The sequence below is a fragment of the Nicotiana sylvestris genome, chromosome 11, assembly GCF_000393655.2.
Source record: "Nicotiana sylvestris chromosome 11, ASM39365v2, whole genome shotgun sequence".
In the NCBI taxonomy this organism is placed as follows: Eukaryota; Viridiplantae; Streptophyta; class Magnoliopsida; order Solanales; family Solanaceae; genus Nicotiana; species Nicotiana sylvestris.
Window position 1 is genome coordinate 13,772,586 of NC_091067.1, and position 24,787 is coordinate 13,797,372.

The 24,787-nt window shown below is 35.9% G+C and overlaps 1 protein-coding gene across 1 annotated transcript; it reads left to right on the forward strand.

The window, feature by feature from the left end:
* Positions 1-435: 435 nt before the first annotated feature.
* LOC104212466 (peptidyl-prolyl cis-trans isomerase CYP28, chloroplastic) lies at positions 436-4,103 on the forward strand. The gene is made up of 2 exons (XM_009761738.2): positions 436-1,175; positions 3,683-4,103. Exons 1-2 carry the CDS (start codon positions 494-496, stop codon positions 3,889-3,891), a joined length of 891 nt encoding a protein of 296 aa, XP_009760040.1. The 5' UTR covers positions 436-493; the 3' UTR covers positions 3,892-4,103.
* Positions 4,104-24,787: the final 20,684 nt, after the last annotated feature.

Genomic DNA, 24,787 nt, shown 5'->3' on the forward strand with positions numbered 1-24,787 from the left:
AAATAAAAATAATATATTTTGAACCTAATAAATGTTCGAACTCTTAAAGTTTAAATTATTAATCCCCGCCTAAATTATGGTAGTTAGATATTTTTTTTAGAAAGTATGCAATAAAAACTTAATATAATATTGAAAATGGTGTACTAAAATAGTACTCCATCCGTTTCAATTTATGTAAACTTGTTTGATTGGACACGGAGTTTAAAAAAATGAAGACTTTTGAAATTTGTGGTCCTAAATAAGCCAAAAAAGGGGCCCAGAGTATTTGTGCAGTTATAAAAGTTTCTCATTAAGAATATAATTGTAAGTTTAACTAAATTGTTATCAAATTTAAAAAGGAGTCATTGCTTTTGGAACGGATCAAAAAGAAAATAAAATTAAAAATTAGGCCCCACCCTACTTTTGTGTGGCCTGCGCTCTCCACGTAACAAATAATTCTATCTTCTCGCTCTCTATCACTAGTTTTCCCGCCCCACCATGCACCGTCGTCATTATGGGCTGCTCCGCCACCCTCCTCCCTTCTCCTCCTCCTCATCTCCACCGTCCCCCCACCTTCAAACCGCTTCTCAACCGCCGTTCACTTCTCTTCCTCTCTACCACCCTCTCATTCCCCGCCACCACTATCTCCACCTCCTCCGCCACCTCGCCACCCCCCAAACCAGACACCACCATAACCGAACGTGTCTATTTAGACTTCAGCATTTGCCCTAATTACTTTACAAACAGAACTCTCGGCGATGACTTGTCAAATTGCTCTGATTCCGAGCCAATTGGTCGCCTTGTTCTTGGCCTATACGGAAACCTAGTTCCTATAACTGTTTCAAATTTCAAAGCTATGTGCACGGGTACCTCTGGTTCAACTTATAAGGGCACTTTGGTCCAGAAAATTTTCCCGGGTCAGTTTTTTATGGCGGGAAGACAAGGCAGGAGAGATAAAGGAGAAGTGAAACCACCATTGGAGTTAATTAGGAATACAGAGACAATTGAATCTAAAGCTTTTATTTTGGAACATTCTAGGGGTGGAATAGTTTCATTGCCTTTATCTGAGAATGATGATGATGATGATTTGAAGTTGAATCCTAAGTATCATAATGTGGAGTTCTTGATTACTACTGGACCTGGTCCTGTTCCTCAGCTTGATAGCAAGAATATTGTTTTTGGAACTGTTCTTGAAGGTCAGTCCTCATAATCTATGAATTTATAACCTCTTTCAGTTGAGTTAACTTAACTTATATACATTGACAATACAAAGAATTTGTACTTATTTGTCTATTTAAACTTGTTATAGGAGGTAGCATGCCTTATATTCCAGTTAATAATAATCTCAAATTTTATGAACAACTAGTGTAATTATCTCTTAGGTGATCTGATAGTGTAATGTTTCCTTTACCTTGTCGGTGAATAGAAGTTGAACACTTTAGTTAATCCCACTATAGTTCTAAGCTATACCAATTGATCTTACGTTGGAAAACTTCTTTATTTTAGTTGGAATATGCATTTTTACTGTAAAATGGTGCCTTGATAAAATGCTTGCTTAAGAAAGTCTGTCAAATATGTTTTGATTAGAGAAATACGGATGAATATTTTATTGAGATAATAGACCTAGTGAAGCAGGATGGGCAGTGTATTGACTAGTCGATCCCAAGTAATTTGGAATTGAGGCATAGTTAATTGACTGATTAGTCCATGTCGATGCCAAGTAATTTGGAATCGAGGCGTAGTTGATTGACTGATTAGTCCATAGATACATCATATGGATGTGTACTTCTAGAATCAGTCTGTTAGTTTGCTATTGTGCCATTTGTTTAAGTCTTTTATTACCTTATCATTGGTTTTAATGGTATAAATTCAGAGCCATTTTTTACTAAATAAGCTACTTCTTTCTTTCGAGCAAAACTGCACATTTCATCCCTGAGACTCCAATTTGGTTCTTGTATTTTTGGTTGAGTGATAAAAAATTTTAATGGTTCAATCAAAAGAAGGCTTTGTTATAATATATGGACAGGCGCCCAGCCAGGTGACATGCTAGCTCGATCAAAACCTTAGGCTATCTCAAGCTTTATCCTCTGTGTTTACAATTGATTCTGACTTCTATCTCCTCTCCGTTAAGTCATCATCAAACCAGTAGCAGAGGCGCCTCTGAACCTTACGTTCTTTTAAGAAAGTCTTCTAAAATGGAAAAATGGGACGGGATGTGTGCATAATTAGTTTCTTGGATTGCTGGTGAAAATGCTGCATTAGATGCTAATTGACTTGCAGAAGGTCCATACAACATATCATACAGCAGCCAATTATGTGATAGCCAGCTTTTACTGAGTTGATCAAGACTGTACGAGAAGTTTGAGGTTTACCTCGACTTGTCAAGTCTCCTGCGGGAATTAGCACAGTAAGACACTCTCGGGTGTTTAGGTTTGTGTGCTTTGATACAAAGTGCACATCTGGTGCGCAACTAGGACTTGTTTATTAGGAAATGTTGTGTCAAGTTACATGCTTTCTTGCTGGTTAATATGGGATGCATTCGGCCAGGCCAAAATAGGTAGAAAAGTCGAAGGAACAAACATGATGTGTAAGAATAAGTTAAAAGAAAAAGAAAATGCATAAATCGAGATTTCTCTTTCCCAATAGTTAAGGCAAACAGGAACTTTTTCGGAGTCAATTTGAAAACTAGATATTACAAACACCGACTGTGAAGACCTTCAGCATAGGCCAAATTTTGCTGATTGGTTTTGTGCCTGATAATATTAGAACTTGTTCGCCACAATCTAAGTCAATTCATCTCTCTGTTTGCTTGCTTTGCTCTGTTGTTGTGCAGTAAATATTGCTGTGGCATTGCTTGAGACGTCTAATTGTCAGCTTTAGGCAGGGATCACGTCTTGCTCTCTGTTAAATTTGTCAACTGTGTCTTGTAGAGAGAAAAATAGGACTAGAAATTATGCGAGGATTCAACGTAAAAGCTTCCGCTTTAAACATGCTGTGAAGTGCGCTAAACTCATATCTGTGAACAGTGAAAAGCTATGCGTCCAACTTATTTTCTTCAAGGTTTACATTCATTGCTCAATGAGCGAAACAAGAGGAGAGGGTCAGCCTAGTGGAAGGACCCTTCGCCTCCAATCATGAGGTTGGGAGTTCGAGTCATCAAGTGGGAAAAGAGGGAAATACTATTATTGGCCCCTGGGGATGGGATTCCATATGAAAAAATAAAACTAAAGAAAGGAATCTTTGGGATGGTACAAAAAGACACTATGCTCCTGGAGCACGGGCGAAGCTATGTGTGGCCAAGGGTGTTCAACTGAATACCCTTAATCAAAAAATTATACTGTGTATGGGGTAAAACATTACTAGCTATTGATTAAAAAAATTGACTTTGTACCCCCTTCAATAGCCCACTTGCAAAGGGTGTTCAAAATTATTGAATTTTTGGCTTCGCCACTATCCTAGAGGGATAAATGAAAGAAAAAGATTGGTCCGTTCCCTATATAGGTCTGATATATATATGTGTGTGTGTGTGCGCTCGCTCGGCGCAGCGAAGATACTGCATTACTTAAAGTGACATGCCACTACTTTTGTATACTAATACCACTTTCTGCATAGTTACTAACATGAAACTTACATGCTTAAACAGTATCCATCTATTCATATCAAAAGCTCACTCTTTTTTTCTATTTCTTGGACTGTACTGCAGGTATGGATATTGTGACAACTATAGCTGCCATTCCCACTTATAAACCATCCGAAAATATTCGACAGTATAATGGTTTTGCCGAGCTTCTTGGAGATGGAAGAGCAAAAACTGCTCGCGCAATCTGGAATAAACCACAAAAGACTGTTTACATCAGTGACTGTGGAGAACTCAAAGTGGCAAAGCCTACACTTTCGCCTAGCTTACCTTGATATGTCAACATCTCTTCACATTCCTCATTTTATTTCCATACACTTTGTTATATTACCATGACTTGTACAGGATTCTCTTTTCTGTATGTTACATTTGAGAGAAGAGGATTCACATAAAGCACAGTTTTTATGTTGAGAAGTCTGTACGATTAGGGATAATGTTGGAATCAAACTAGAAAGAGGCCAATGAGCTTAATATATTTTCTTCTATACACGTAATTCTGAAGTGCGTGGCATGCACCCATTAACACTACAATGTCGATTTTTTGGGGGACGACAAGCTTTATCACCTTGTATTGTGTCAACGGGTTCCGCCACCGACTCTAGCTAATAAGTTGAGCCACCCTTCTTTCTTTTCCGAAAATAGAATAGAATAAAGAATGAGGTAGTCTATACAAACAGCAACAACAACAATCCAATAAAATCGTCAAAATAGCACGGTATAGCCAGTTTTCGGACTGGTTAATAAAAAATAGCCACCGTTTACGAAGTCAATAAAAAATAGCCACTATTTTGCTGCAACAGAGACCGGTCCCGTATAATATACGGGAGTTCGGTGCATCTGTGTACGAACTCCAGCATATTATGCTGGACCGGTATACTTTGCTGACTCCTGTATAATATACGGGAGACTGGAGCACCGGTGCTCCAAACTCCAGTATATTATACTGGACATTTATACTTGCTGGAACTCCCGTATATTATGCTGGAGTTCTAGTGTACTTATGCTGGAACTCCAACATATTATGCTGGAGTTCCAGCATAGTTATCCTGGAACTCTCGTATAATATGTTGGAGTTCAAGCATACTTATGCTGGAACTCCAATATAATATACGGGCGTATTTTCCGGGTTTTGAATAGTGTTTTCGCTCAGATTTATCTTTACATGAAAAGTGGCTAAATTTTGATTACTTTTGAAACTGTGGCTATTTTTGAATGACCTGTTGTAAATATGGCTATTTTAAATTTCTCCCAGTAAAATCTCATAAGTGGGGTTTGGGGAGGGTAGAGTGTACGCAGACTTTACCCCTACCCCAATGGGGTAGAAAGGCTGTTTCCGATAGACCCTCGGCTCAAGCAGACGAAAAAGACAATATATCAGTACCAACAACAGAAAGCATAGAAATAATAACAGCACCATAATTACCAGAAAATAGATGAAGGTATTCTATACTTGTATCGAAATATCAATCATAGTATACTCTATAAATAGGTCATTTCCTTGATACATCTCTAGTGAATATTGTGGGAGGCGTGGGAGGTGTGTGGGGGGGGTTAACTCAAATAGCCACCCACTTAATTTTTTAAACTAAAAATAGCTATTGGATATACAATATATGTATAATTCATGTATAATATATGTAATGTATGTATACCGGTTAGAAAAAGTAAACATTAAATTTGACCGGGGAATGTCCATAGGTCATTTGGGCCTATAGTAATGGACCAGACCATAGGATTCTTCTACTCATCTGGCCTATAGATGCTGCCCCCCGTTACTGAAGCCCTTGACAAAATATACCAAAGTCAGTCACAAGTTGTACTTTCATGAATTCCTAAAAAAAAATTGAGAGGTAGAATTGGAGTTGGTAAGACATGAAAAAAGAAGAAGAAGATTTTAGTTATATACAAAAATTAACAGTGTAAATATTTTTTGCATTATCAATGTAGTTTAACCTTTTATAATGGATTACTTATTATTTGTACGAAATTACTAGCTAATTAATAGTTATTTCATAGATTAAAAAAAAAAAGAAAAAAGAGGAGAAGAGCAAAGCAATCTCCCTACCCTACATTATTAAAAAGGTTAATGAGGTAAGCCAATGTCAAAGCATCTGAATTTTAAGTTGACAAAGTCAACTTCACTGCTGCTAAGATTCATGCGAACTTTTATTAAAAGCATATTCTTTTCTCACACGTGATTGACCAATGGACAATACAATGTTCATATTCCATTTTTCTTCTTCACACCACTTAAAATTATGGATCAAGTTTTTTCACATATCTTAAATTCTAATTGGACTTGAGAAAAAAATTTGAATTTTAAATACGGATAATAACTTTTACAATAAGTAAGTTCGAGTTCTGCAAATGGAGAACTTCTTAGTAGAAAATGTTTTACTTCCCTTAGTAGGCCTACCGGACCTAAATTTAAATTAGTTGAATAAGTGAATTTCGATCAATGAATGATTAAGAACCCGTTTGTCCATAATAAATTTTTCCTTTTTTTTTTGAATTGTTTTTCAAAAATATGTTTGTCCATGAAATTTTACAAGTTTTTGAGGGAAAAAAAAGCGAAAATAAGTTTTCCAAAAAGACCACTTTTTCAAAATTTTTAATTTTTTTTTCCTATCTCACAAAACTGCAATATTTTTTCAAGTGAAATGCATATCCAAATATAAATTTAAATTCCAAATACTCCCATTTTTCAACTTAACTCAAAATACTACTTTTTTTTTCGAAAATTATAATTTTAGTCCAAACACTACTAAATAAAGAAGATCGATTTAAAAAGGCATCCCTGTGCACAAAGCAACCTGCATTCACACAGGGTCAGTGAAACGGCACGTCTCCCAAGAAATTTGATGTAGACAGTCTATTCTAATACAAGCCTTAGTAGCTGCTTTTGCAACTTGAACCCGCAATTTATAACTAAAAGATGGATTTGAATATCAAATTTAGCCGTAGATGCCAAATATTTTCATTTTGCATAATTGGCTAATTTGGAGAGAATGAATGTAGCTAATATTGTGAACAACAATGATTCATGCAAAAAAGTAGTTGATGTCATTTCATATTTTGATAAGGAAATTACCTATTACACAAAATCATGCTTGATTAGGTTGGAGTAGAAGGAGTGGTCCATTGAGCTAAAAAGATGTTTCAAGGTGATGATAAAGGGATAAGATTTCACAAGTACAACAAAAAGGGACCACTGACACTTTGCTAAAACAAAGTCATTGAAAGAAAAAGAGGTCCCCAAAATGCAAAAGCCCCATTTGTACAAGCAATAAGAGAAGGACCACAAGTCCACAAACAAGAATTGAGCATGGTTTCAACTTGATGATCAATGCTCATAACCTGTCTTTTTTAAATCCAACAATGGGTTCGAAAGTTCGCCACAACCTAATGTTTTGGGATCGAATCATATATATACGAGTGAAAAATAAATATACATAAAATTATGTGTACATTTGAAAGTTCGACACGACCTAATGTTTTGGAATCGAATCATATATATACGTGTGAAAAATAAGTATACATAAAATTACGTATACATTTGAAAGTTCGCCACAACTTAATGTTTTGAAATCGAATCATATATATACGTGTGAAAAATAAGTATACATAAAATTACGTATACATTTGAAAGTTCGACACGGCCTAATGTTTTGGAATCGAATCATATATATACGTGTGAAAAATAAGTATACATAAAATTACGTATACATTTGAAAGTTCGACACGGCCTAATGTTTTGGAATCGAATCATATATATACGTGTGAAAAATAAGTATACATAAAATTACGTATACATTTGAAAGTTCGCCACAACTTAATGTTTTGGAATCGAATCATATATATACGTGTGAAAAATAAGTATACATAAAATTACGTATACATTTGAAAGTTCGACACGGCCTAATGTTTTGGAATCGAATCATATATATACGTGTGAAAAATAAGTATACATAAAATTACGTATACATTTGAAAGTTCGCCACAACTTAATGTTTTGAAATCGAATCATATATATACGTGTGAAAAATAAGTATACATAAAATTACGTATACATTTGAAAGTTCGCCACAACTTAATGTTTTGGAATCGAATTATATATATATGTGTGAAAAATAAGTATACATAAAATTATGTATACATTTGAAAGTTCGTCACGACCTAATGTTTTGGAATCGAATCATATATATACGTGTGAAAAATAAGTATATATAAAATTACGTGTACATTTGAAAGTTCGCCACGATCTAATGTTTTGGGATCAAATCATATATATATACGCATGAAGAATAAGTTTAAATAAAATTACGTATACATTTGAAAACTCGTTCTTTCAATTCAGAATCCATAACGTTTAAATTCTAAATCCATCGCAATCACAAAAGGTATGGGTGTATAAATTTTTAAGTAATAGATTATCGATTTTAGGCCTCGTTCGTCTATAAAAAAAATTCAAAAAAAAATCAAAAATATTTGTTTCCATGAAATTTTGTAATTTTTTGGGAATTCCCGAAAATGAGTTTTTCAAATTCAAATTTTCAAAAAAAAAATAAAAATTCCTCATTCACAAAATTGAAATATTTTTCAAGTGAAATACATATCAAAACATAATTTTAAATTACAAACATCATTTTTCAACTTAATTTCAAATATTACTTTTTTTTATAAAAAATTATAATTTCCGGCTTAGTTTCTTGTTTGCAAGATTTTTGTAATTGGTGATAATGATGAAAGTTTTTCATCAATATATCAGAAGGGGACCACTGACTCTTAGCTAGTTTTGTGTCTGTTTTTCTAGGCCTCCATTGTGAAGCTTTGGAATGCCAATTGACACTTATTTCGTGTACTGAGCTTTTGATACATTGCAGGTTCATTTAAAAAACAAAAGAAAAAAAAAAGTTTTCATTTGATGTTTGTTACTATGTTGGACTAAGTCGCGATCTATCGAAAATAGACTTTCTACTTGCACAAGGCAAGGATAAGATTGCGCACATATTATCCTTTCCAGTCTCCAGACTCAGAGACGGACCCAAAATTTGAAGGTCGCGGGTATACATTTGTATTCTACCAAAATTTGTTTTGTATATAAGGTGTTACTACTAATATATCACTATTTTTAAAAACACACACACATATAATTTATCCCAAACTTTATGGTTGTCGGTGACCCTATTGTCTATGTCATAGGTCCGCCCATATCCAGTCTCCACTGGTGAGATTACATTGGTTTTATTGTTGTTGTTATTGTTCGTTCCTCGTATTAGGCCCCAATCCAAATTTGGATTCGCATAGGAAAGTCCCATATTAGGATTAAAGCGCTCTATAACAAAAACGACTTCACACTTAAAGCTCGAATCGAAAATTTCTAGTTAAAGATGAAGGAGTACTTATCAAAGATGAAGGAGTACTTATCACAACACCACAATTCATACGATACCGGATGTTATCATAAGTAGTAGCAAGAGAAAATTTGCCACGAGAATTAGGAAGAATGAAGAATAAGCAACCTTTTTATCTTTTTTTTAAAAAAAAAATTATATCTTTATTTATGATAGGGAGCATCACTTGATAATTAAACAACTAGCAGTAGATAATGCTTATTAAATTGCAAGATCATCTCATGTTAGAATAATTAAGTGCTAATTATGCTTCAACTAATCACAATTAGAAACGTTAACCATCAAAAGAACAACAAAACAGGCCACCGAACGTTTTTCTCATTTAATATGTGTGATTAGCTAATGCTTGTAGGTCCTAATCCTAATTAATTAAGTACTAATTAATCTTTACTTTGCATTTACCTTTATCATCAACGATGACGTTATCTCAAAAGGAAATAGAAAACAGAAAAAAGAACTCCTCACATAAGTTAATTATAAAAATAATTAGTTGATAACAATAATAACAAATGGGCTTGGTTGGAACTAATAAATTTGTTAATACTAAGAATATCTACTTTTCGTCATGTAGCTGAATCTGAATGAACAATTTTTATACTTTTCGTATTTTTATATTTTTCTTTTTCTAAACATTTTTGGTCTGAAACTATGATTAATCACAGAGAATCCTGAGATTTTTTGTCATGAGAAATATAGGACAGGAGACAATGTTGTTAACCGATTCCACCCACATTATGTTTACTTTATGAGTGGATAATGCATTGTTATTAGTACTAAATAAACAAGATGATAATGCTTGATTATTATTAAAACATTTTCTTGGATCACCTTTAACCCACAAATCCCAATTAATCACCTCTTTAAATCCCTAATTATCACTGACACGTCCTCGCCATTTTGATCCACATTTCTTAAATATATAGTCAAACATCTCTATAACAGCCCTTCTGTTCCGACATTTTTTTGTTGTTATCATGAATTGTTGTTATATAGAATATATATTATAACATAATATAAAAATTTGGTTGCAAAGAAAACATGGCTATTATATCAAAATGGTGTTATAAAGGATGTCTGTTATAAAGAAGTTTGACCGTAATATTCTTAAAATCATGCATTCTTTAAAAACTAATTGAGGTAAAACCCTACTCTAATTTGATGATTCTGGGCTAGATTTTAAATTGGGATCGTTTGAATTACTATATTAAAATGAAAGAATGATATTTCACTTTACGCCAAAATAAAAGAGTGATAATTCATCTGAAAAGGGGTTTAAGCTTAACAAATATTAAATTTTGATTATCAAGTTTTGAATGCCTTAAAATCAATTAACATGTGCGAAAATTTCTAAAAGATTGAAATGACAAGCTAATAATGGTGGTTGTTAGGAGATGTAATCAATAATCATGTAGAAGACAAATGAGGATTAGTACATGACATTTTCAATACATCCAAAACTCTCCAATTCAAAATAAAATTAAGGAAAATAATAATTTTATTTCAAAGTGAAATTATATGTCATTTAACTATAGTATAGTTAAATGATAAATATAAATTTACAAGATATCTAATCTTGTATTTATTGGCTTAATATAAATATTAAGTACAAGAAAATATTCATCGCTGATTATAATGATGATGCCAATGGGACGAGAAGGGACGGGACCAAATAATCAGGACAGGACGATATTTAGCCGGGACAGGCCTAAACGGTAGGCACATCCCATCGGAGCATTTGCATCTATACCTAGTTTTTGGTTCACAATTTAACTTATACCCGCTTTGCAAAAAAAAATTGCAAGCGTACCCACTTTTCGGGTAACTTCAGACATACGGGGCCTGAAGTAGCAAAAATTTATGTCTGAAGTTTGAATTTCAGATTTTTTTGCCTGAAGTGTGACCTTATCAAAGTAAATTTCAGATACTTTTGTCTAAAGTTTGGCCTAACTTGCAAAAGCAATCAAAAAAACTTTAGTTCATAGTGCAAACTTCAGACAAATTAGTCTGAAGTTCTTCAGTTTGTAGTGCAAACTTCAGACTAATTAGTCTAAAGTTCTTCGGTTTGTAGTGCATACTTCAGACTAATTTGTAGTGCAAACTTCAGACAAAATCAGCTTGTTATATTTGAACTTCAAATAATTTTTCCTGGCATGATAGTTGCAAACTTCAGACGAAATTTAACCTGGTAATGTCTGAAGTTTGGCCCTGCAGTCCCAAACTTCAGTTGATGCTTCTTCGAGTTTTGAATATAAACTCTTGTTTTATTATTTACGTACTTTGTGTTGGGATGTATTAATGTTTGAGAGGATAACATGTGTAACTTACAGGATAACACGTTTGAGAGAGAAAAGAAGAAGAAGAAGAAGAAGAAGAAGAAGAGGAAAAGAAGAGGAGGAAGAAAGGAGCGCATAGGTCGTAGGATCTAAAGTTGTCAAAATTAAGGTATAGGTTAAATAATTTTAAAAATATGGGTATAGGTTAAATGTGAGCGTCCAAATAAGGCGCCCCGTGCAATTTTTACCATCCCATCCCACTAACAAACGGGACGGGACGGGATGGGACGGTTCGGGGCCTTTTAAAAAAAATTAATTATTTAAGTATTAAATTGGCAACGACTAATTTTTTATAGATAACAACAGTTATATTTTTAAAGTTGACAATGATTAAGTTTTTAAAGTTTGTAACGGCTAGTTTTTTAACTTAATTAATAAACTTAAAACTTAATAAATTATAAAGAAACTAAGTAAAGAATTATAACATATTAAAACAAAAGACTTGTAACGAAATATTTTAGTAATCATAATAGACTTGTAATTTATTTAATATAATTGCAAGCTATAAAGTAATTAAGTAAGAGTGTAAGCCGTTTATAACCGTTGGTAATGGCTAGTTTTGCAAAGAATGTCGTTGCCTAACGGCTCTTTTTCAAAAAAAAAAAAAAAACTAAAACTCACGCGGGACGGCGGACGGGACGGGATAAATGGGACAAAATGGGCAACCTATCCCATCCCGTGTCCCGTTGAATATGGGCTCATCCCGTTTAGAATTAAGTGGGCCGGGTCAAGATCGGGACCGAGATGGACGGGCTGACCCATCCCGTTGGACAGCCATATGCTAAATAGATGTCGTGAGTCACTAGATTTTGTTGACGCACAGGGAAAGAGCATCATAGAAGGCATAACACAGTGATTAAAACTGCATTTTAACTTATAGAAGGTTAAATAATAGTAAGTTGAATAATAAATGAGAATAAAAATCGGAATAAAGAAATGACAAAGGAACTAAAATATTTTTTTTTTCCCTTTAAGATATGATTTTGAAACAACTCTTCAATCCATTTTATATGAAACAGGTACTCCACGTCAAATGGAGTAGTTTTTTTCACGACTACAACATTTTTCAATAGATTTAGTTATAAAAGTTGCAACTTATCGTACTTACACCGAGCTCTAAAATATTTAAATTTTATTTCAAAAAACTTAATTAATTGAGATAGAAATTTAAGTCAAGGACAAAGTTCATGAATTGGGAGAGAAGTTGTTGGCTATGAGGGGTGGGGATGCGAGTTGTGGGCCACGATAGTGGACTGCATTAAGGAAGCTGCTAGAGGGATGTTAGGGGTCACGAAGGGTTACTCGGGGGGCCACAAAAGGAAATGATGGTAGAATGGAGAGGTCAAAAGAAAAGTGAAAGCCAAGAAAGTGGCAAATGTGAAGCTAGTGGAGAGCATCGACGAGGAAAAGAAGAGGACGAATAGAGAGTATTATAAGAAGGCAAAGAAAGAGATGAAGTTAGCGGTCACAATGGTCACACTGCAGCATTTGAATGTTGTATGAGGAACTTGGGGACAGAGGCACTGACAAAAATTGTTCAGGTTAGCCAAGGTTAGAGAGGGGAAGGTTTAGGACCTGGACCAAGTGAGGTGCATCAAAGAGAAGGAAGACAAAGTATCAGTGGAAGAGGCGTTTATTAGGTGCATGTAATAGGCATACTTCCACAAACTCTTGAATGAGGATGGGGACGGGAACATCATGCTTGGGGAATTGGAGAACTCAAAGAGCCAACATGAGATATTAGTATTAGAAGATTTTACGAAATAATTATTTTTTGATTTATTTAATTTATAGGAGAGGATAAATTTAGGATTAAAGTTATTAGGGACAAGGTGGGCATGACTCATGTGGAAGACAAGTTGCAAATATCGAGGCTGAGATGGTTCGCTCTTGTGAAGTAGAGAGACACAGATGCCCCGATTAGGAGGTGTGAGAGGTTGACCATGGCGGGTCAGAGGATGGGTAGAGAAATGCCTAAGAAGTATTTGGGAGAGGTGATTAGGTAGGACATAGCACTACCTCAGCTTACCGAGGACATGACCCTCGATAGAAAAATGTGAAGGTCGAGAGTTAGGGTTGTGGGTTGACAGGTAGTCGAGAGTTTCTCTTAGTCTTACCATTAGTATTAGTACTAGTCTTATATTTCTCTATACCTAGTTCTTTATTATTACATGATGTATTATTCTTACTAATAGTACTGACACTATTTTTGTATTTTCTTATTTCTAAATCTTTGTTATCATATGTTGTGTCATTTGCTTCTGTTGTCATATTATCTTGTTGGAGCTATTATTTGTTTATTACTTCCTTTTCACTGTTCTGCATCCACATTACTCTCCCCAAATCCCACTTGTGAGATTTTAGTGGATTTATATTAGAAATTTAAGTCAAGGCCAAATGGTTTTACTCTCCTATTCTGAGTCTCGTTTTTATTTTTGAGATCACAAAACCCAAAAAAAAAAAAAAAGTTCCATTTTTGTAGCACGTATTAGTTAAAGAGTTGGAGCTTTCAAAATATAATTCCCTGGAACTTTAGGTTTTCGTACAATAACAAATGTGTCAGTAGATATTGATCTTGTCTTACTTAGGTCACCAAAATTTATTAGACATTTGAATATTTTTGTGGCCCCCATTAGAGAAAATGGCAGCATGTACAAGATGGCATCTTTTGAATGTTATGTTTGAGAACTAAAAAAGGAAGAAAAAAGATACGCAAAGAGGGAAAGCCAAAAAAAAAAATGAAAAGAAGAGTAGTGGTGATGCGTTTGGGAAATATTTGATTGAAATTAGTTTTACAAAAAGGTTTTGAAGTTAAAGTGAAACAAAATATTTGGGAGTCTTATAAATACTTTTTTTTAACTTCAACTAAATATTGTCCGATGAATTAGAATATATTCTTAGATTTGGCTATCGGAATTCGTTCATTGTTTGCCAAGTTGACCAATTAACGAGGAATTTATGCAAGGTAAGTTTTTATTTTTTATTTTTGGTTTTTTACGAGGTGTTTGGTATTTATATTGAGATCTCTCGATTAAGAATTCGATTCGCGTAAGACCGACTAAAGACTATAGAGAGAATCACTCCTTGTTAGATAGCCATGTTTCATTATAGAAATGACGCTAGATAGCCATTGTAAAGGACTAGTTTTTAAAAATTGGCTGATATGTTTTGAATTTTAGTTTTTCAATTTAATTTTTTAGGATACAAATATTCCTAAATGGCATAAGGCCCGCTAAAAAAAGAAACGTCCACATATTTTTTGCGAAGACACAATGCCAAAGTCCAACTAGTGTCAATTCCAAACCCCTATGAATTAATGCACAAGGTACATTAACACTAGTGAACAACAGTAGTAAACATTAAAGGAAAATTGTTGTATGGTCTCAATCTACACCAATAATTGCCACATCGTAGTGTCAGATACATGGTATGCGAGAGAGAAATTTTAAACATTTCAAACATTTTATTTTATATCTAATTTAGTTTAATGTTGTGTCTTAGTTTTGAGCCATTCACTTGTGTTTGGTTCATACCATTTCCTTTTTCGCATTGGTAAAAAAAAATGTCACATTGGTCTAACGACTCAATTAGGGGCGGAGCTAGGGATACAAGGGGTTCATTTGAATTCCTTTCAAAGAAAATTATAATATATAGTCAAACTTCTATATAACAGTCTCGTTTAATTTGTTTAAATATTTTTAGATGTTATAGCAAAGTGCTATTATAGAAAACATATATTATAAAATAACATGAAAATTGGTTCCGAAAAAAGCTTGGCTTTTATAATGATATGTTGTTAAATAAGTATGTTGTTATAGAGAGGTCTGACTGTACATACAAATTCAAAACTAATTTTTATGTATAAAAAAAATAGGTGTTAAATATATTTGGATTATTATTGTGCTTATCTTTTCATATTTAAATCCACTTAACAAAATTTTGGCTCCGCTATCGGCCAGAATAAGTAGAGAACAAGAATATTTGCCGCATTCATACTTTAAAAGCATGTTCGTCTGATATGCCTCAAACAAATAAAGATGGTAGCCCGTTTTACAAAGCTAGGGCTGGGCATATATCGGGTATAACTAGTGGTGGCAAAATAATTAAGAAAATAGTTAATCACTCATATTATTCATTAAAAAATGGGTTAGATAATAATCTTTTTAAAAACGGGTCAAATATGGATAAGAACCATATTATCCATTTAGAAAATGGATAAGTAATGAGTAACCATGGATAACCAATGGGTTTAACTTTTACATTTGTAAAAGCCTCAAATTGGGGGTTCCTCGAGTTGGGGAGACTAAGAATTCTCCAAAAAGTGACCATATGCAAGAAGTCATAGATAATATGGTTACCTATATTATCCGCCGGTTAACCTGTATTTTATCCGTATTAAATATGGATCAGATCGGATAATTAATTCGTTTTCATTACCCATTTTCGATCCGAACCATATCTGACCCGACCCGCCAGTTTGCCACTCCTAGGTATAATCGATAGCCCGAACCGAAAAAAGCTTATTGGGGTATTGATATCGGGTTATTGGGTTAACGGTTCAGTAACAGTTTTGTACTTTTTCACTATTGGGTTATCCGTTCGGGCCACGGTTTACCCAATTTCTTAACGGATTAACCGATAACCCAATAAGATTTAATAAAATTAGAATTTTACACTTAAGTATATAAATACGTATAGGGTTTCATTCTCTTTTTGTCTCCCAATTTTCCCAGCCACATTCAAGATTGAAGTTTCCAATTCACTCCTCAGACTCTAATTGAATTCTTGAACAGTTCTTCTTCAAAATTCAAAGTACAACCACATTCTTAGAATCTTACCGTAAGTTTGTACTCCAAAATTACTTCTTCGTTAAGAACAAATTTCGTTCCTTTCTTTTGAGTTTTACAGTAGAGTCCGATAATAAAATATAGGATTTTTGATTGTTTTCAATTCTTTATTTTGTGCTCAAGTTTTAGTACTATGTTTGTACTTGTTAATTTTAAGGTAAAATTGCTACTACTTTGTATTATTATTAATGTATTTGGACAACTGTTGTTGAAGAATTAACACTATTTTAGTTGTGTTTGGACAACTGTTGAATTACTAGTGCTCTTGTTGCTTAACTCTAGATTGAGTTATCTTATCGGGTAAACCAATAGCCGAACCGATAATGAACGATAACTGATTAACCGATAACTAATATCTTATCGGTTTGGTTATCGGTTTATCGTATTTGTAAACTGATAACCGATATGCTAAACCGATAATATTCATAACCAAATCGAACCGACCGATCTCCACCCCTACACAAAGCAACCATGTTCAGGCAAGGTCTGAGAGAAGACCGCACCCCTGATAAGGTGATGTAGACAGCCTACGCTAATGATGTTTCCACGATTCAAACAAATATATAAGTATATAATATATACACCTATTGATTTACTATAAATATCTTAAACGAGTACACGTAACAAGCCACATTTGTCTCTCCAATACTCCTGCAAGACCATCCCTTTATGAAGCCGAAACTTAAATAGTGCCAAAATTGGAACAAAATACATTTCTACTGTTAAAAATAAAGTTACATAAATATATAAAACGCAATATAATACTGCGTTTTACTTTAACGGAAAGTTAGCTGTTAAAGTTAAACGCAGTACTATACTGCGATTTATTAAAAAAAAAAAATTTTTAAGGAAAACACAGTACAATACTGCATTTCCCTTAAACGCAGTATTGCACTGCGTTTCCCTATTAAAATTGGGCCCACTTCTGCAGGACTGCAGAGAATTAATTTTTAGTGTAAAACGTAGTATTATACTTCGTTTTACACTGAAACGTATTATTATACTACGTTTTACTCTGATTTTTAGGCCCACCAATAAGTGTTCTGTGGATAACTGACATAACAATAATTCAAATATATAAAACGTGGTATTGTACAACATTTTACATAAAAAAAAATTTGCACCCCAGGCTCGGACTTGCCTTATTTAAAGGCGTTTCAATGTTATGAAAATCCATTCAATACTTTCTTCAAACTTCCGTTCATACTTCTCTATTCTTCTTATCAATCATTTTTTTATAATGTCTGAAGAGCCAAAAATAAGGGTTTCATTATATTGGGGGGTGAGGTTGTGCTGGAGAATAACTCTGTGAGGTATAGCTCACCTCCACAGTGTCATATTAAATTGCCGCTTACAATGGAGTACGATAAATAGGTATCTTTGTTACGTAAAAAGATGAGTGTGAGGAAGCGTTCGGTTAACCTTAAAGTAACCGGTAGATTTCCGTATTCAGTGACTCCGCAGAGATTTGCTTATTATTTTGAGTTTAACATCGAAGATGATGAAACTCTTAGAGATTTTTTGCGAATTCCGGATGAATACAGGGAATTTATTGTAATAAAATTGTTAGAAATATACGTCAGGATTGAAGACGTTCCCAATAATGAGGGCGTGCATAGTAGGGATAACCCCCATCATCGAGTGGTTATTCTGGAGCAGTTTTTGCCGGACAGATTGCTGATGAAAGAGCTTGCCTTGATTTAAACTTGTCACCACCGGCGAATGAGCAGCCACAAAATAATTTTTCGACTTTATATAATCCACAAGACGACTGGTAAACTTCAATTTTTCTACGTTTTAGCATTGTTTATTTTATGTTTTAATTGAATTTGTATTAACACTCATATTTTTCATAGGGGTACCGTCCGGATATGAATTTTACAAGTTATGACCCCGCCCCTAGTTGGAATATGCATAGTTCTGGCGTATTGAACCACGGTGGTCCATCCGGGAGTCGTCACCAACAAGAAAATATCCATTATGAAACGTCAAGACAGTACTACTTGTAAGTAAAGTGATATAGCTATATGTAAAGTATTTATCTAGTTGGGTAACTTATCATTTTGTTCTTTTTGTGCAGTGAAAACGAGCTTCTTGATGTTCCTGACCTCACACAGTTGCCCATAGACGACGTATTGACTCGTGATTTGGCAGATGCGCAGAGTCAGGAAGATGATAGTGATTATGACAACAATGCGGATGAGTTTGGAGATGACACACTCTTCCCTGATGAGGGTGATGATGATGAGGAAGTGAATGTTGAACCTGAGCTGACGAGGGAGCATGTTCCTCCACCTCCCGCTAGACAAAAAGTGTACGAGTCCCATGTGTCATTTCATGAGCAGAATATTCTCTACCTTGATAATTTGCCAAGTATACCGAACGTGGATGCTCTCACAAGGGATGATGATGAAATTCGGTCAGCGATGTGGGATGAGTCTAGACCAACGGTTCTGACAAAGGGCATGTATTTCCCCGATAAAGCTCGCCTAATTAAGGCTGTAAAAATCTACAGTGTAAGAGAGTGCCATGAGATAACGGTAAGGGAGTCAACTATGGAGGTATACAAGGTTGTATGCCATAGAGACTTTATGGGTTGTCATTGGATGTTGCGTGCCAGCAAGAAGAAATCAGGTTTGTGGAAAGTGGGTAAATTTATTAGCACCCACAAATGTGAAATGGACACATTCAATGAGAATCATTTCAACCTGGATGTAGACTTGATTTCTCTTGTCTTGATTCCATATTTGGAAGTGTCCATTAGGTTCAAGATTAAAGAGTATATTACAGCCGTCCACCAGGAGTATGGTTGTACTATAACCAAAAGAAAGGCATATCTCGATCGCAAACGTGCCTTTGAACTTATTTATGGCGATTGGGATAAGTCTTTTTCATCACTGCCCAGGTACATGGCCGCACTGCAATACTTTATCCTCGGGACTGTTGTTGAATGGAGGCTTGAACGGAGTCCGGACAGACCGGAATATATTTTCAACTATGTGTTCTGGTAATTTAAACCAGCAATTGATGGTTTTGTGCATTGTCGTCCTGAAATTTCCATACGCGGTACTCATGTTTATGGAAAGTATGATATTAAGCTTTTGATTGTTGTTGCAGTAGATGCCAACGGACAAATATTTCCACTAGCTTTTGCCATTTGTGCCTACGAAAGCGAAGAGACGTGGACGCTTTTCTTGAACCACTTGAAGCAGCACGTTGTCAAACAACGTTCAGGTATTTGTCTAATATCTGATCGACATGGTGGTATTTTAAGTTCTGTATGGCACTTTCTTGAATGGCAGGAACCCTATGCGTACCATTGTTACTGTGTGAGACACCTGAAGGCTAATTTCCAGAAGAAATATCCTGACAAAGCCTTGCATGACTTAATGTGGATGGCTGCAACTGAGCACCAGCAGTGCAAATTCATGAGGAGCATGGAAGCAATCCGGCAGCTAGATCCACGAGCCTATACTTGGTTGATGGGACATGAGCTTCACATATGGACATTGCATACTGATGGCAGCAGAAGATGGGGAGCCCTAACTACAAATGTGTCGGAGTCATTCAACGGCTTGTTGAAGTCTGCCCGTGGATTGCATGTCACTACCATGGTTCGTAGGACATTCAAACAGAGTGCGGAGAGGTTAGTTGAAAGGCATGGAGCTGCATCGGCATTGATGGACATGGGTGTTCAATTTATGCCAATACCCATGAGAAGATTTGAAAGGTAAAGGAGGCGAGCACATTGGCATTCATTTCTACAGTACGATCATGACCGGGGTGTTTCTGATGTTAAGACCGCTATCCGCGGACACTGTGGGAATAATCTACAGACGGTGAATGCATCCAGAAGGTTGTGTTCATGTGGGAAATGGACCATCTACCACATGTCGTGCGCACATGCGTTGATGTGCTTTCAACCAACTATATTGATAGGCAATACAGCGTTGCTGCATACGTAGACACGTATAGTAGGTAGTTGCAGCCATTTGGTGCTGAGCATTATTGGCCGCCGGAACCTTTTAAGATAGTATGTAACAAGGACTATTTGCGCAAGCTGCAAGTGCAAAAGAGAACGCGTATACGGAACCAAATGGATGTTGGTGACACCATTTATGCGCGTAAATGTGGCATATGCTCTCAAACTGGACATAACCGTCATAAATGTCCTTCAGGTGGTGTGCGCGACGGTGATAATCCAACTTCTGATGCAAGTTCGTCGAATGTACCCAACTATCAAGGATACCCCTAGTCTTTTGTTTTCGTATTATTTTTTGTAATACGTGTCTGTACTTGTGTATGTTGCAATATCTATCAAATAAAATTATGTTCCATAATCTTGGTACATCTTATTTTTTAACATGACCTTTTGATATAGTTGTTCAAATATTAAACTTATTGGTATTTGTAAAAAATACAAAAAAAATAATATTAAAAAATAAATTTAATATGTAAAGCGCGATATAATACTACGTTTTTTTGAGTTGTCTTGTCATTCTGGAAAAACTGAAAACCATGTGAAAAAGCAATTTTCTTGCAGAAAAATTTAATATGTAAATCGCGGTATTGTAGACATGTGATTTTTGACCCTCTCCAAGATTTTTCATATTTTAGAACGTAAGTATTTAATTTAGGCATAATATAGCTATTTCAACTCATTTTTACTCTTTTACTTTTCTTTTATTACAAGAAAACGAAAATTACAAAAAAGAATAGTTTCATTAATATTTTGTAGTTATTTTTAATCCTGAATACCAAAAATAGTGTTGTTTTAATGGTCAGTCTTATTTTAATAGTTATTTTATTTAAGTAGGACTAATTAATAAATGAGATTGTATTTTAATCCCATTCGCGTGGAAAGAATAAAGCTTGGGCTCGAGTAACTCATTTTTAGGCCTAATTTTGGATCTAGCCCATAATTTTCAAGCCCATAATTCCTAGGCTCATACCCCTAACCTAATCTCTACCCCTATATAATAAGACCTACACCTAAAATACTTCTAAGAAAGAGGGACTCTAAAAAGATTTGAAGCGCCGCAATTTCAAAAAAACAACCAAAAAACAAATCGTACCCCCACCCCCTGACTTCATCTTCTCCAAACGACCCCCTCTTTTCCTCATCACCGGCGGAACATCAGTCGGCCACCAGCCGCTGATCACCTCTGGACCTCCACGCCAAAGAGCCACCCTTAATTCCTCCATAGCCACATCCTTATCATCATCTCTGAAGCAGAAGGTCGAACTCCCTAAGCTTCCCTCACCAATCGCCGGATTTGATCACCGGTGGGTCTAGTCGACCATTCAAGACCAGTTGTTGAACGCACACCCCTGTTCACCTTCACCAAGCTCCCATCTCCCACATCTCACTCTTACTGAAGAAGAGAACAGCAAACCTAGACCCCAAAAACAAGGACTCGGCTTCCTCTGAACACACAAAGCGGACAATGAGAACAGGGGAGGTGAACGAACGTCTTTTATTTCATTCTGATTTCGAACTCAATCCTTTCAATTTTCATGTCAACTTCTGGTTTTCTTCTGATTTTCGATTCGGTTTCCTATCTGAGGTGTTAGTCGGAGTCGAGTTTTGTTGGTTCAAGTCCCTGTAGCGATTTGTCGCTATTTTCGTTCAAATTTTCATTACCGGATTCCTTTGTACTTGCTGATTTTCACATAGTGAAAGAGTTGGTCATGGTTTCGTTTTTGCTTGTGTATACTGCTCAGAGGGAAATTTTAATTGAAGAGAGCTCACCTTATTCTGTTCTATTGGCTTCTTCTTTTCTGTTTCTGTTGATTTTGCATAAGTAGCCGTTTTTATGTCTCTTTGTATCTACGCGATGACAACTGATTTGCTGGTTCCTTTCTGCTGGTTCCTATTGATTTAATTTCATTTCAAAAAGAGCAAAATCAAAACAGAAACTGAGTTGGAGTTTTAATGTCGGAAGTTCATTGGTTGAGCTCGTTTGGTGTTGAATCCGGGTTTGTTTGAGTTTTGCGGTGCTAAGTCGAGGTCCGTCTGCGGTCACATTTATGAGTTCAAAATAGTGAAACGATCAATTTTCCGGCTATAATAAGGTCAACTCTTTCATACTCTATTTGTTTTATTCGAGCTTGATGTTAATTATTTGTTTGGTGATGCAATCCCGTTATTTCTGTAAATATTCTCCGTGGTTTTGAATTTGCTTGCTCGGTTATCTGTTTGTGTTTACTCGAATTGGTTATAACTAAACACTATTTTGTCACAGTATAGAAATTGGGTTGTTATTCATCAACTGAACTACGTCAAATTAGATTAAAGAGGCTCGGGTGAGCATTTCATGTGACCCGACTCCAATTTCTAACAAGGTTAAATAAAGCGTATCGTGAACCGCGGGTGCATTTCATGTAGCGTGGCTTACGATGTGTTTTAAATAACCTTGATTTTTCACAAAAAAATATAAAAGCGGGTTTAAAGTTAAAATGTACATAAGTTTCAAAGATGTATTAAAATCAGATAATATGCCAACTATAATAGTTGAGCGACCGTGCTAGAACCACGGAATCCGGGAATGCCTAACACCTTCTCCCGGGTTAACATAATTCCTTACCCGGATTTCTGTGTTCGCGGACTGTAATACAGAGTCAATCTTTTCCTCGATTCGGGATTTTAACCGGTAATTTGGGACACCATAAAACTATCCCAAGTGGCGACTCTGAACTTGTAATAAAATAAGTCCTGTTTCGATTGTCACTTTAATTTGGAAAAAACTCCTTTATACCTTTCGGGGTGTAGTGAAAAAGGAGGTGTGGAAGGTATAATACTATGTTTTATTGAGTTTTCTTGTCGTTCTGAAAAAGCTGAAAACCATGTGAAAAAACAGTTTCGTTTCAGTGAAATTTAATATGTAAAGCGTGGTATAATACTACGTTTTATGTGAAATCTTGCCTATAAATAACGAGCGCATTCTAGTTATTTTCTGCGCTTAACAACAACCTATAGCAAATATTTCCATAAAACCAAAATTTCTCTTTAAGAAATGTCTCAACAACCCCTTTATTGCCCAAGGTGCGACTGCGGAACCAAAAGCATGGTGTACGATTGTTGGGAAGAAGCTGGACGACGCTACTAGGCGTGTATGAACAAGTTTTATAGGCTACCCGACGTACCTACATGCAATTTTAAGGTGTGGATTGATGAACCATGTGAGCAAGAATACTACAAAGACAAGTTGTATCATCTTCATAATGTGTGTACGGGGCAGTGGAACAGAGAGCGCCAATCCAAGCAAGAAATTGCGGAGTTGAAGGCGAAACTCAAGGAGGTCGAAGAAGAAAAAAAAAAGCTGGAAGACCAGCTCAAGTGGTTGGAGTAGAGAATACTAGGCGGTAGTGACTAAACAATGGCATGTACGTGTTGAGCGGTGTAGTGTATCTTTATGTTTCCTTTGTCAAGTGTTTTCATTAGTTCTACTGTTTGTTTTTATGTTAGGTTTGCAAGGTTTGTGTTTGTGTTGTACTGTTAAAGTAAAAATTGTTGTTCAAACGCAGTTAAAATAAAAAATTTTCTAAAACATAATTGTTACCATTATTTACATAATGTACTATTTACACAAAGTAAAAACATAAGTAAATCAATGTGTCTCGCGGCATGTGTGCTTCAGTGCTGCTGCTGGCCTAAGTCGCATCCCCTGTCGCCCGAGTACACTATCTGGATCATCATCATCAAGCCACCTCTATATGTAAGGATGTGCAGCAGTATAGACACCACAGCTGGTAGGATCGGCAGAAGAGGCCGTCAGGCCTTCAGTAACCTACAAAACAAGTACTAAGCTTAGCATGTGAAAATGTATATTAGTATTGTACGTGTTAAGTCAAAAAATATTTTCTCACCGTGTTCTCGTCTCCCTCCTGAGTATATGCATCTGTAGTGTCCTCATCAAAGCATGTAGTGGCCTCAAAGATGGGCTGGGACAAAGTCTTCATAAGAAAGTTAAAAATTAATTAATGGCAGCTCATTAAGGAAAAGAAAACAAATTGAAATTTTACAGTAATACAAACATACCTGCGCCATTGGTAGATCCGCATCAACCGCCGGGGATGAGGCATAACTCAACCTGCGCCCGCCATCCACATCCCGGGTCGGCCGATCCTCAGCTGCAGTAGATGGGACTGCAAAGTACTGGTCTACATCCCCGTTGAATGTACCCGTGATCAACAATGCTCCTGACGGGGTGACCTGCGATGCTGGCAGAGATAGCTGAAGGCTGTACGACGACATGCTACTAGAAGGCTCATCTACCTGAGGTATATTACCCAGCTGATCATCTCCAAGATCCTCATCATGTCCCTCAACAGGTGGGTCGACAGGTGCCTCAACGCCCCCTTGCTGGGGACCACCTCTTCGTCGTCCCCCGCAACCCCGTGGGGCACCCCTGCCTCGTGGGTACCCCTTCCTCATGCCCTACCCCTGCCTCGCGGGACAGCCCTACCCCGATGGTAGTCCTCTGGCGCCGCATACTAAGCCTCGTGATCCACCTCGCGCCATCTCTTGCTTGAAATAGGGTCCGACGACCCAAATCTGCCACCCGCCGGCCATAC